The 14,094-nt window shown below is 40.0% G+C and overlaps 1 protein-coding gene across 1 annotated transcript in view; it reads left to right on the top strand.

Annotated features, from left to right (window-relative positions):
- The window catches only part of lamc3 (laminin, gamma 3), a 108,502-nt gene that overhangs the window by 72,538 nt on the left and 21,870 nt on the right, over positions 1-14,094 (top strand). The window contains exons 11-12 of the mRNA XM_044334291.1: positions 2,304-2,413; positions 4,913-5,140. Coding sequence (XP_044190226.1) covers positions 2,304-2,413; positions 4,913-5,140 — 338 coding nt within the window. The remainder of the gene's footprint in view (positions 1-2,303; positions 2,414-4,912; positions 5,141-14,094) is intronic.

Raw genomic sequence — 14,094 nt, forward strand, 5'->3', positions numbered from 1 at the left:
GAACAGAAAGCAGACTTTGCTGCCAAAATAGGTTTTTTTTTTTTTGCTATACGTGTCTGAGCAAATCAACGAGTAATGTGGAATAACTCTGTGCGTGGGTAAACCTATGATTTATTTATGATTTATTCATGGGCAATCTGATTAAAATGTTTTCTTTTTCAGAGGCAGATTGGCACACCAGAATATGCTATTAGAATATGCTAACACATACATGTTTTAATTGTGTAACTAATCTTTATTTATAACCATTACATGCTTACTTATCCACGCAATACTCTATCATTTGTCTCCTTCTCCTTCTCCCTACCTCACCTCACACACCGTTAGTCTTGTTCTCTCGCTCACCTTGTATCTCTATCTCTATGCTCTCTCTAAGGGTGTGTGTCTGTATGCGTGTGTGTGTGTGTGTGTCTGTGTGTGTGTGTGTCCAGCGTTCTTTTGGGCTTTTCTCTCCCGATGATCTCCTCTCATCCTCAGTGGAGCAGGCTTAATTACAGTGTGGCTCTCTGCGCTCTGCTTGGTGCTGATTAAAAGGGACACTGACGCTCCATAGGGAAAGCATGACTGGGAGTTTGTTCACTTTCATGCACACTCTGCTTATCGCTGTATGTCCAGCTCCATTACCATGGCTTTGAGGCCCAGTTTGTAATTGCCTCTCTTTATTACTGTGGCTACATGTCAGGCCAGGGAACAAGGACCTGCCGCATCAATGGAAAGTCTGTGTGGCAAGCCTGGAATGCACGCACACACACACACACACACACAAATATACGCACAGACATTTGCTCAGTTGTAAATGTGAATGCTAAGACAGAGGACATGCAAAATGAAGCCTTTTGAAACTGAGTCGGTATCATGCTGAGATCAGTTGACATAATAAAATAGACCCTCAAACTCTTACACACGAAAGGCTTGACTTAGTCTGATACTGTCAACAAACTAGAGGTTTTGTACTTTATTTTTTTGAAGATTCTTGCTCATAATGACAAATTCATACATAATAATTATAAATATAACCTTCTAAAAAGATGCCCTTTATAAAAGGAGTTTATGTGTTATGGAAAATACCTTTATTAATACTTAAACAAGAGTCTACAGCCAAGCTACCAGCTCTATGAGGCTTTACATATAGACACAGCATTGCTTTGGGCTAAATGCTAACATAAACAAAACATGCTCACAATGTCAGTGCTAACATGTTGATGTTTGGCAGGTATAATCTTTACCATGGCTATGTCCAAAATCACTCCCTAGTGCACTGTACTGTACTAATTTATTTTCTATATAGGGCCCTCAAAAATTCCACAATGGAATAAAAAAGTAGACTGATGGGAATGTCATTAGTTTTTCAGATATTTGGTATCAAACAAAAGTACTGGACTCATTTTAACCTGATGATGCTGTTAGATAAAGTCAGATAACAACTTTGTGCTAATCCATCTGTTGGATGTTGAGATATTTAATTGGATAAGTGAAAATTTTGACCTTCTAGGGACACTAGAGGAATAGTCACAAGGTCATTGGGATTCATCCTCTGAATATCATAAATATGTGTACAAAATTCCATGACAACCCATCACATAGCCTAGTAAGTCCCTGGTTATTTATTGTTAATTCATCAGGAAAATCCTAATGGACCATTTAACTCTAACCATCTGGAAAAGGCTGCAGAGCACCTGTGAGAAAATCCATTTATTAACACCTTATTGACTTTTGTAACTGCAGATTTGAATGCTTATTAAAAAGTCAGAGACACTTGAGTACATATTAATGGTTTGTGTTTTCTACAAATGTCTATGAATATTATGTATTCCTTCATGTTGCCGCTTGTCGCCTTTGGGACCTTTACAAGAAAGCAGGGGACATTTTTGTAACACAACATCACCCGTGTTGAGCTGACACAGCACCTGTCTTCATGATGGAAAGAGTGCACGGTACCTGAAGTAAAACAGGCAGATGTCAACTGTGCAGTCTTTGCAGATCGTCCTTCAACAGATGGAAAAACACAATGACCAAGACCCTGAATATGTGCTGAAGTCAGCGCATCTACATTTTTTCTTTGCACTGCATGTGTGTTCTGGTAGTGCTACAGATTGCTTTAAATGTCAAGCACATATTTGGCAGGGCATTTGTTATCCTCTTAGTTATGAAGATTAATTAATACGCTTTTACAACCACTCGGTTCGGGTTTTTGTAGCTCTAAAATGTGATTAAAAACATATTTGGTGTTTAATCATAGTTTGCTAGGACTGAATGCATCACACAAACAAAATGTGGGTTTTTTTTGTCTTTTGTTTTCGCAGGCTTCATGAAAATGAGATGAGCTTTAAACCTCAACTGTCTGCCTTTGAGTTCCAACATCTCCTTTACAACCTGACAGCTATCAAAATCAGCAATGCTGGAGGACAGAACTGTAAGTGTGTGTATGTGTACAGAAACATTGCTATTCTCTATATGCTCTACTTTGTTTTTTCTTTCATTTATACTTTAGATTGCATTGCACTGAAAAACAAACATACCTAATGTACCGTAATATTACTGACTTTTGCACAGTGCGGTGTGACATACCTTATGAAAATGGTTATGTATGCCTGTATATCTGGGAGTGCATTTATGCATCCCAGTGCAAAATAAATATTATGTAATATTGTTTCCAAATGCACTGCAATTTACAACTGATACCAGCGAAATGTCATGTGAAAGACTCCAAAACTTCCACATTTTTGTTAATGAAAAATACATTTTCATCACACAGCGGTATAAATTGTTAAATCTGCACCAAAGATAGTTGCTAAAACCATGTCAGTGTTAGTATTCAGGGAGTAGTTCAACTGTTCCAAATCTGGCTCAGCGAAAAACGGGACAGTTATTCCCAGATGTTGATAACTAGTTCTTCAAATCCTCCTTTTATTTGTATCATGTCTTTCCTCTCTCTCTATCTAATAGTATGTATTGTAAAGTGCAGGCAGGATCTGAGAGGCATTACGGCAGATTAGAGCACCAAGAAGACAGAACAGCTGGCCAAAATCACCAAGCTCCCTCACACTTACTTACACCATTTTAATTAGTTGCTCAGTGCAGGCATTGTGACACACACTCTTGTGTGGTTCCACATGCACTTGGGCATGCAAAAAGACTGGCACAGAAGTTTGTGCACACAGAAACAGAAGCGCAGTCATGCATATTCCATCAAACTGTTTCCTGTAGCCATCCACCCACATGAATGTGCAAACAAAGTCAAGCACACAGTTTGCACTGCATCTATTACACATCACGGGGGGAGAAACTCTGTTAATGATTTGTGTTAGGTCTCAAACTCATTCTCAAACAGCATTAGAAGTGCCTTATTGCTGCAGGCTGCGCGGCAAACTTTAATATCAAAATCCCATAAAGCTTCCCTCTCATCTTTCTCCTCTCCCCCTCTCATTCTCCTTTACTCTTTAAATTTCTCTCTGCACCAGAGAGAGTCTCTTATAACAGAACTGTATTATTTTAATGACAGTATTGTCTTTAGACTATAAAGGTACGCTTTGACAGCAGCCACAGTAAAGGCCTTTCATTTTCTCTGCCAGAAAAATTGAGTTTTGAACAGAGAGCATAGCTATATTGGAAGTTTATGAGAAATCAATGGTCTAATGGCTTAATGTACAGATACCTAAAGTGGTCTAAATTGTCACAGTCCTCGGGGCTGCAGTAAGCTATTCAAGGGAATTAAAATTTCAACTGTTCTGACAGTCTTCTTGGAAAAAAAGATTGATGGAGAGAGCTTGCAAAGCATGACTTGAAATGGAATGTTTTTAATTAATTGAAATATAAGGTTCAATGTTTGAAAACTGTTTTAATTGCACATTTTCCCCCATTGAATGAGCCAGTATAATTCAGGAGGTAGAAGGGAGTAAAGGGTAGAGGCTAAGGCGAGTAATGGAGGAGGAGGACAGGCATGCCTGCTGATTATCCCTCAGAGGTGCAAATGTACTGGGTTTCAACACCGCTGAAGGAATGGTTGGATCATAACTTGTTAGAAGTCAGGGTCCATCCTCTCCTCTGGTTCTCCCACTTTCTCACCCCTCACTGTTTCTTCCACTCAGATTTCCCTCATTATGCAGCTGCTCATTCACACTTGGTTTATTTCTGATCTGACAAAGCTACATGCTCATACGTGTACAGCATCTATATATCTGTCTATCTATCTGTCTATCTATCTATTTGAACCATGTGTCTTCAGTGAGAGCAGACACAGTAATGGAGCAGGAACAAAAGTAATTTTGTGTTCAGTGGCTGTGGATTTGAGACTAAAGGGTGAAAGGGATTTGGTTCAGGATGGCCTGCTTCCATCACTATTCATGAGAGGAGAGAGGGATCCTGAAACCCCACAGGAACTGCACGTCTGACATACCTCCACCAAGTCTCCTGTCTCCTTTTCTTCTCGTCTTGCTCTGCTGCAGTGATTTATTCATTTGCTATATCAAAGATTCCCTGGGTGACGAGTGTACGTACGTGTGTGGGCGCATGTGTGCACACGTGCGTGTGCAAGTGAGCATTAAGTGTGGCATTTACGAGCGCGTGGGTGGATGAATCTGTTATTGCGTGTGTGCATGTTTATGTGTGTGCGTGTGTGTGTCAGTCTGTTAACTGTAAACACAGGCCAGAACCTGTAATGAGACAGGGAGGGAGGGACAGCACTGCAACAAATGCTAATAACCAACTTCTTAACGAGATACAGAGCACCACGCACATACACACACACACACACACACTAACACATACATATACCTTATTCCAGAGAAAAGCATGTGTCCCAAACACTTTAATATGCCTCTAAGGCAACAATTATCACTTTACTTCTAACCTTTGTAAGCATCACTTTTATGACAAAGCACTGTTATCGTCTTTTCTCTTCCTTTCCCTCTAGACACATCGCAGCTCGCAGGAGTAACTCTGACCTCAGCTTTCATCTCCTCTGAACCAGCAAGTCCTCCTGCCCCATGGGTGGAATCTTGTTCCTGTCCCCCGGGTTTTGCTGGCCAGTTTTGTGAGCGCTGTGCCCAGGGATTCACCAGGGAAATCCCTGGTGGAGGGCCTCTCTCAACATGTGTGCCATGCAATTGCCACCAGCATGGAACCTGTCATCCGGAGACAGGTAATACATGAGATGTATTCCCTGCATTTACATAACTGTGTTCAAATGATAAAATGTCAGGAAGGCGTGATGATTTCAGTGCCGCTTCACTGACAGTGAAGACAGTGAGTCCTGCTGAAGTAGAAAAGTCTAAAAGGCCTGAAAAAGGTGAATTCATAAATCATGTGCAGAACGTTTATACTTAAAGGGGAACGCCAAGAGTTTTCAATTTACTAGTCACAGGGAGTAGTGCAGAGCTTGTCAAAACAGCTGTATAAAGCTTTATGTGGCTTTGGAGGAGCTTTGTCAAGTTTGAGAAGATAACTTAAGTATCTCAGTTTATGCTTGGAGACTACAAATAACAGAAACTGGGGGCTTGGAGTTTGAAAGAGGTGGGGGGATTGTCTGAAACCGCATTCATGTCATATCGGTGTAATTGTAATCACCAGTTTCAAACTTGTAATTACAAGCAAGAAACTTAGATATATCCAAATTGGCACAAATTGGCGACCGAAGCGCCTGAAAACCAAACAAACATAGATGCCTCGTATCAGCCAGTCTGTTGTTAAAGATAATTACACTAAACTTAAATGGATATTGTGGACAGTATTTCTAACCTTAGAATTTGTGACTAACTGTGATCATACAACCATGTTGAGCCGTCCAATGACATGACTGCTCACAATTCATAAGCAGAAGACTCTTTTGCATTTCTGCCATCCATTCTATATCATGTGAACACTGCATAATGGAAGATTGCTAACAAGTTGCATTATGAGAAGTGTATGGGATTCAGCATTTTTAGAGATTGACCCATATTAGGGACTAAAAGTCATAAAATCTCTGCCTTAGCTGCATCAGCTGTGACATTTAATTTATTATCTGTCTCTTGCAAGTGCCCCAACTTTATGCAAGTACAAAAATACATCACTATAGTATTTTTAAGTAAACCAGAATGATCATGTTTCATTTACTTTACTGCATTATGTAAGAGTCTTAGGGCGTTTTCAAATTTATGGTTTGTTTGTTCTGGTCCACAGTGGACTAGTTGGTAAACTTGGTGCATTTTTCCCTGGGTTCGGTTTCTTTTCTCACAGAGAAAAACTCAAGTGAAACAAAGTGCATCGCTACAAGTCACTGGAGAATATTCACTTTGCTTATTGGCCAGATGTGTCTGGGGCAGGAGCGAGAACATAAACACAGGAAGAAGGTCCTGAAGAAGGTCCTCTGGCCAAAACCACCATTTTTTCGGACCTCGATTCACCCTCCGGCTAGCTGCTGGCAAATGTTGATTTTGCTCATTTACATCCCAGTATGCAAAGCACACCTGGCCTAACAGCTGGGTCAGATCGAGGTCGGATGACTACGACAAAAAAACAATCCTCAACGGGTCTTGTTTTGGTCTGCCCCTGAGTATGATTGCTGTGTTCAGACCTGCCCAAACACATCCTACTAAGGGGGAAAACGAAAGAGTCTCATTCAATTGGACTAAACAGCACAGGTTTGAAAATGCCCTTAGGATACTACAGGTTGTAAAAAAGAACAGTTTCACCATACTTATAAGACTCAAGTTGTTGTTCTGGCTATGGCAAAACTCTTTGCTCATTGTTAAACAGAACAGTATAGTACTCCTATAGAATATAAAACTAATCCAAGTTGATAGTTAGGCAATGAAGCCATTCCTCTGAACCAGCCAGTGTTACATGAGATGAGGGATCATCAGAGGTTGTTGAGACAATATTTTCTGTCACTGTGCCTCTGAGAGAGCAGAGGGAACAGAAAGAGATGCAGGCTGTTCGACTGAAGCATTTGTCTATCTTTCTAGAACTGACATTCAGTCATCATTGCTTCAAGGGAATATAACTCAGCCATCCCTCAGGAGGATTGGCAAGCTATCAGTCAAACTGAGAACTGGATGGCTGTATTAATACAGCAATATCCTCATTTCACACAACTAATCTTTATAATACTAACTAAACTGGAAGTGTGTGTTTAATGCACCGGACTTTATTATGGGAGGTAATAACAGCAGCTACAATACTTTTTCAGATTCATATCCTAAACTCAACGTCCCATAAATGACAGGAGTAAAACAGCAGCTGTTGGGTGGGTAAACAAGTCAACCTCTATGCAGTTATTTATTTATGCATGTGAGTGATTGTGTACTATATGCACTCTTTCTTTTTCTCCCAGAGTCTTCTCACTCTCGCAGCTTTAAACAACTCACTCCGTCTCATCCACAAGCAGACAACTATCCCATCCAAGGTTCCACCCTCCATCTTTTATCTTTTCTCAATCTCCTCAATCTCTCTCTCTCTCTCTTCCTCTTCTCTCTCTATCGCTCCCTCCTACCCTCAGACTTAAAGTCTCAGAGATCTGACCTAGTTAGGAGATGCCTGAAGCTTTGGCTGTGAGTGTCTGTTATGTTTGTGGCTGTGTGTGTGTTTATATGACTGTGTGTGTCTGAGGTCCGGAAGCAAGTCTGGTATCACTGCCTGCCTGCCTCCCCCCTAATTAGACTTGTTAACTGCCTCTTGGCTAATGATGTCTAATTTGCTTGCAGATTTCCTGTGTCTCTTATGTCTCTTCTCAATCTGGATGTCTCTCTCTCTCTCTCTTTCACACACACACTTGTTCTCTCTGCTCCCTCTATCTGCCTCCTCTTGTTCCCCTGACTCCCTAGTCAGCCTCTTGCTGTCTTCTGCTTCCTTCTTCCTGTTAGCTAGGATTGCACCTGCTCTCTCCAGTCACCTTGACTTTGTTTTTAGCGTCCTCAACTCCCCGTACAGTATATCTTCCTGTCTTTCATATATATATATATACATATATATATATATATATATATATTCATTTGTGTTAATATCACCCTGTTCTTTCATGCGGCGTGTCATTTGTAAGTATTGTTATGTAGAACAGGATTCGGTGCCAACAATAGCTTCAACTTAAATCTGAGAGCAGATGTGAGAGGAAAAAGTGGTGAGAACCTGAATAAAAACTGAAAAGTGAGTTGATTTTGCTTGTTTCTTATAAAGATTTAAAGTGTCAGAGGGTAGAGAAAAGATTTCTGTGCAGTCCAAACACGAATGTGCTTGTGTTCTGAGTTGTTGGAAGGAAAACCCCATTATTTATTAATGAACCTGTTTGACACTGTTTAACATCAAAGTGGGTTTGGTTTACACTCAGAAGGTTGAACTTTGCACCATTTAGCACCATTTAGTTAACCCCTAAGTCCCCACAGACTTTGTAGATTTATAGCCATGTTAGTGGTGTGGCTCTACGTCTGTTGGTTGGTTTGTCCACGTTGGACCAGACTGACATATCTCAACAACTATTGGATGGATTGCTATTAAATTTTGTGCAGACATTCATGGTCCTCAGAGGATTCCTGCTGACTTTGATGACTCCCTCACTTCTCTTTTAGCGCCACCAGCAGGTCAAAGTCTTCATTTATTTTGTGAACTATTTCAACATCTACTTGATGAGTTGGCACAAATGTTTGTACAGACATTCATGGTTCCCTGGAGATTTCCTGACTTTTCCTCTAGTGCTGCTATGAGATGCACATTTGTGGTTTTAAGTGAAATATCTCAAAAATTATGGGATGGCTTGCCATAAAATTTGGAACACAAATTCATGAATCCCTCCTGGATGAATTTTAATGACTTCGTTGATCCTTTGGCTTTTCGTCCAGTGACTTTTCATCCAATATTTACCCACAATTTCGGTTTATGATTAAATACTTTCAAAACTTAACATGATTAATTAACACTGAACTTTGTGTACTTTGTGTTTAATGCTAATTAGCAATTGTTAGCATGCTTGGATGCTAAACTAAGATGGTAGTCATGGTAAAGATTACTCCTGCTTAGTATCGACATGTAAGCATTGTCACAGTGGCCATGTTAGCATAGCTTTAGATAGTCTTATTTATTATGCGCACACGCACATGCACACACATATTCTTTTTGAGATTTTTAAAAATATTTACACAAGTGACATGCAAATGATGAAAGAGTGTTAAATATGGAATAAGATGTGTCCTCTGAGTCATGGATCAAGAATCCCTGGTGTGCTGTGTCCTTTGGCATAAAGCTCTTGGGTTAAATAGCATTAGCAGAATATTAGGAAAGGATGCTAGTTAAAATAAGCTTTTCTATTTCAAATGGATGATGATGGCTCATCATCTTCTTCTGAAGGCCTTCTGGCTTGTCTTTAATAAAAAAAAAAAAAAGAAGCAAACAAACAGCAGAAGCTCTCCATAAATCTATAAGTTCAGGTCAAGGGGAACTATCAAAGTAAGTCGATTAGAGACACCCTGTTCATCATTTGTCACCAGGAGGGCAGACCAACCTGCTGTTTCTCCTATCAGAATCTTAATTGCTGTATAATTACCTAACGACTTGTATCATCATGCAGGGTGTGCCCACAGACAGAACTGGGATAGAGTTTATTCACTGGCTGCCGAGGGAAGCTGCAGCCAATGGTGCTTCATAATCATGATTTATTAACACTCTCTGAGTCGTGTCGGTTCTGTTTGCTGTAGCGCAACACAACAGATTGGAAATGTTAATATTTGCGGTGGAACGAGCAAATTGCAATTTCTGTCGAGCCCTGGTGCTGGGGGGGCTGATGATGTCAAACATATGTCCTTCAGATTTAAAAAACAATGTGTGTGTGCATGAGTTTCCACAGTTTTTGACATACTTCCATTTCACCGGACTGGACATGCTTCTATACAGTTTGTAAACACACATCTCTGTATGCATACACTCCATCTGTTAATTGCGTACACACCATCCATAAAATTGGGTAGAGGCCATAATTTATTAGCTTAAGTGAGGGTGTTGAGGAAAGAGAGAGATGGTTGTAATGGAGATGCTCAATTTTCTCTGCAGCCCACACTGTAGAGGAGTGCTCATTAATCATCTAAACAAAGGAAACACATGATGCTCTCAACACTGTAGTCTGTGCTGAATATGGAGTGTTGGGGTGCTGTATTAGTGCTCCTCTATTTACCCCAGTCCCTAATAGTCCTGTGTTAGTCTTTCATGGTGGACCACATACCTACAGTACATCTTCAGAGAACAGTGCCATCTGAGGGAGGTTGTCTGTGTCTGAACAACTACACACACGGAATACTACTCAACCTGTGAAAATAGTTTTATAATGACATATGTGGCTGTAGAGGGGGTTTTTGAAATGTGAGGAAATAACCCAAGTGACAATGTTAGGCTTGGGGACTGCAGATATTTTGCACAGAACCTGAGTTACATACTGGAGGCATGAATTTGAAAGACATGGGATTTTTACCAGGCAGGGAGGGGTCTAGTGAAAAAGATATCTCCTTGCATTATGGGAAGTGTAGGATCTACACTAACTTAAAGTCAGTATATCTTGGCCTCTGCTGATTTGATTTGGACCATATCTTTTTAGTCATGTAGGACTGTGGCCTTAAGGATGGCAATTTCAGTCTACACGTCAACCACTTTAGTCCAGACTCATATATCCCAACAACTATTGGATGGATTGCCATGACATTTTCGACAGGTTTTCCCTAAGGATGAGTCTTACTGACTTTGGCGCTCCTCTGACTTTTTCTCTAGTGCCACCATGACATTGACATGTGGTTTTGTGTAAAATATCTTCACAACTATAGGATGGACTGCCATGAAATGTCATGCCAGTCTCAGGATGAATTGTAACAACTTTTGTCATCCCCTAACTTTTCATCTAGGACCATCATCAAGTCGAAATTTTTCTTTGTCCAATACAGCTTCAGCTGTGCTTTGTGTTTAGTGCTAAATAGCAAATGTTTGCATGCTAACATGCTAAACTAAGATGGTGAACATGACAACATACATGACAACATACATGCCAACACGCTTACATCAGCATGTTAGCATTGTCATTGCGAGCATGTCAGCATGCTGATGTTAGCATTTAGCTCAAAGCAAAGCTGTGCCTCACAGTGTGAGTCTTGTATAATCCATCTCTTGCATGTCCTCCAACTTTATGGAAGAGCAACACATTTGCAGGAGTGTCCCTTTAACTGTTTAACATCTCAAATATTCCTTTTTTAAAAAATCATATCTATCTAATCTAATATCTAATTCCGTCTATTTATATTTTTTTTATCACTAAGCCACAACAATGCTAACACTTTCTTTGTGTTTTCTCTGTAAAATAGAGTGCATTGTTGTTTTCAAGAGGTGTTCTTTTCTTATCATCTTATCGGCTGTTTTTAGGCAGGGGAAACTTCCTCATTTTCATACATTTTGGCAATGCACCAGGTTGGTTGTGCTAAGTTTTCCTTGTCTGAACTAATTTCATCAAGGGAAAGGTTGAAACCTTTTCAAATCAGTAATCTCTGACAGTGTGACTGGAAAGCAAGGCAGGCAGACAGAGTGTGCACATTGTTTATTTTTCTGTTTATTTTTGTGTAAAATAAATGTGCTGGTAGTGAGGAGATAAGTAAAGCGTGCTGAATAGGATCAGCAGGAGAAATTACATGGTAAGATTTATTCTAACTGACTACATCTGTCTTTTTTGCTCTTTCTCACTTCCTTTTCCCTCACTGTCTCTCCTCATATCCCATCATGCTGATACAGGCCAGGCATCTCAGGGCTTAGCCTGCAACAAATACAGCCCACCAGAGAGATTAGGGGGTTGAATAAGCCAGCACTGGAGCCAGCTTCGCTCTCTATCAGTTTGTCTGCCTCAACTTTCTCCCATAGATTTTTCTAACTAATGACCTTAGAGAGCTGAAGATGGCATTTAAACAGGCATTTGAGAAATGTACGCCCTGGCTTGCTCTGTCTCATTCTAAGGTGGACTTTTGTTGGTAAACACTGACTCACAATATCCTCCATTTTAAACCAGCATTCTAATGAGTGTGAGCAGCATGTTTGGTCATTTCTTCATCTGCACCCTAATTGATGCAATGGGACAGGTACTCTGGGTGATGGCCTTTATTAGGCCAACTTCAGTGTGTTTCGCTGCAGGAGCCCCTGGTGGTCCATTCCCCTTCACAGACCAAGACCGAAAAAAAAAGCTTCTCTTTCCCATCCTCCTTCACCAGACTGCAGTGGGTGTGACATTTAGCTATGCAAAACCACTGTGCATTATTCAAAAATTTGGCCCCGCACAAATGTCAAAGTGAGACATAAGCATATGCTGTTATGAAACAGAACAAGGAACAGAAAGACCTTATTTATTCTGGGGTTGGTGGAGAAGATGATGCATCCAGGTACTTGTGGCCAGCAGAGTGCGGCTAACTATGACTGGCCTTCTTCATAGGCACAAGACTGGAGCTAGACTGTAGAGATTATAGTAAAATAAGTGGTGAAAACCTATTAACTTGAAATCTATGCACTGGGCAAATAATCCTATTTCAGTCTGTCTGTGGATGCACTGCACAGATCTATAGACACAAATAGATCACTTCAAATTTTAAAGGTGCAGTGTGTAGAATTTACTGGCATCGAGTGGAACGGACTTGGCCGAAATGGAATATAATATTTTTAAGTATTAATTAGTTTTAATTAGTGTATAATCCCATGAATAAGATAAGAATCATTGTGTTTTCATTATCTTAGAATGAGCCCTTTATATCTATATAGGGAGCAGGTCTTCTTCCATAGAGCCTGCCATGTTGCACCACCATGTTTCTACAGTAGCCCAGAACAGGCAAACCAGACACTGGCTCTAGAGAGGACCTTTTGCGTTTTTCGCAAGTTTCGCAGCCACCGTAGATTCTCCTACTTTCTTGGAAGGGGAGGGGTATTCAATTGGTTGCAATCTGCAATCCTACACACTGTACCTTTGCTTTCAAGTGCATCACATTACATAAACGTACACATTAATCCTAATTAATATGTGTTTTTTTCAGTATTAATATGTCATTGATAAGGATAAAAGAAAATTCATCAAATGACTCCCTCTGTTTGGTTAACTGAAGCAGAAAGCACCAATTTTGCCTTTGATTGTCTGTCTGTGAACCTGAAAATTATCTAATTAAAGTGCACCTGCTATTGTGTTTTGTGTGATGATAAAATTTTATTATGTAGCAATATGCTTATTGCCGATGACAATGGGGAAAGGGCAGTGAGACAGATGATCCCAATTAAGACACTTCACTCTACATCTGTATCTTTATTGACAGGCTCAACTCACATTCTTTTGACCACTTACAGTAGTATGGTTACTGATTTTTTTTTTTAAATTAAACAATACTAAAAGTCTAAAGTCATGCTAGCAGGTCTGTAAGGCTGCATGTAGGCACAGAAGTTTATGTTGAATGCTAACATCAGCTAACTTGCTTGCAATTACAATATTAACATGCTGACATTTGGTCAAGTATAATGTTTACCATTTTCAGCATTTTAGTTTAGTGTGCATAGCATGTTTTTTGTGATTTAGCATAATAACATTTGCTAATTAGCACTAAACACAATGTACAGCTGAGGCTGATGAGAATGTCTATTTCTGTAGGTATTTGGTTATGTACTAAAGTATTGGACAAACTGAAATTCTGACCTGATGATGGCACCAAATGAAAACTGAAGGGGTCACCAAAGTTATTGCAGTTCATCCTGAGGGGGGCATGATGAATGTCTGAACCACATTTTATGGCAATCCATCCAATAGTTGTTGAGATATTTCTCCAAAAAACAAAAATATCAACTTCATGGTAGCACTAGAGGTAAAGGCAGGAGATCAGCAGTCAGTAAGATCCATCATCTGGGAACCATAAATAGGCACCATCGTTCATGCCAATCCATCAAGTATATGTTGATATATTTCACAGGATAAGGGAACTTTGACCTGCTGGTGGCGATAGAAGAAGAGTCAGTGGATCATCAAAGACATTAGGATTCATTCTCTGGGAACTCTGAATGTCAGAAAAAATGCAATTCATCTGAAACTGTTGATATTTCAGTCTGTAGTTGAGATATTTTGACCAACCAACATTGCCA

The sequence above is a fragment of the Thunnus albacares genome, chromosome 18 (genome assembly GCF_914725855.1).
Source record: "Thunnus albacares chromosome 18, fThuAlb1.1, whole genome shotgun sequence".
NCBI lineage: Eukaryota > Metazoa > Chordata > Actinopteri > Scombriformes > Scombridae > Thunnus > Thunnus albacares.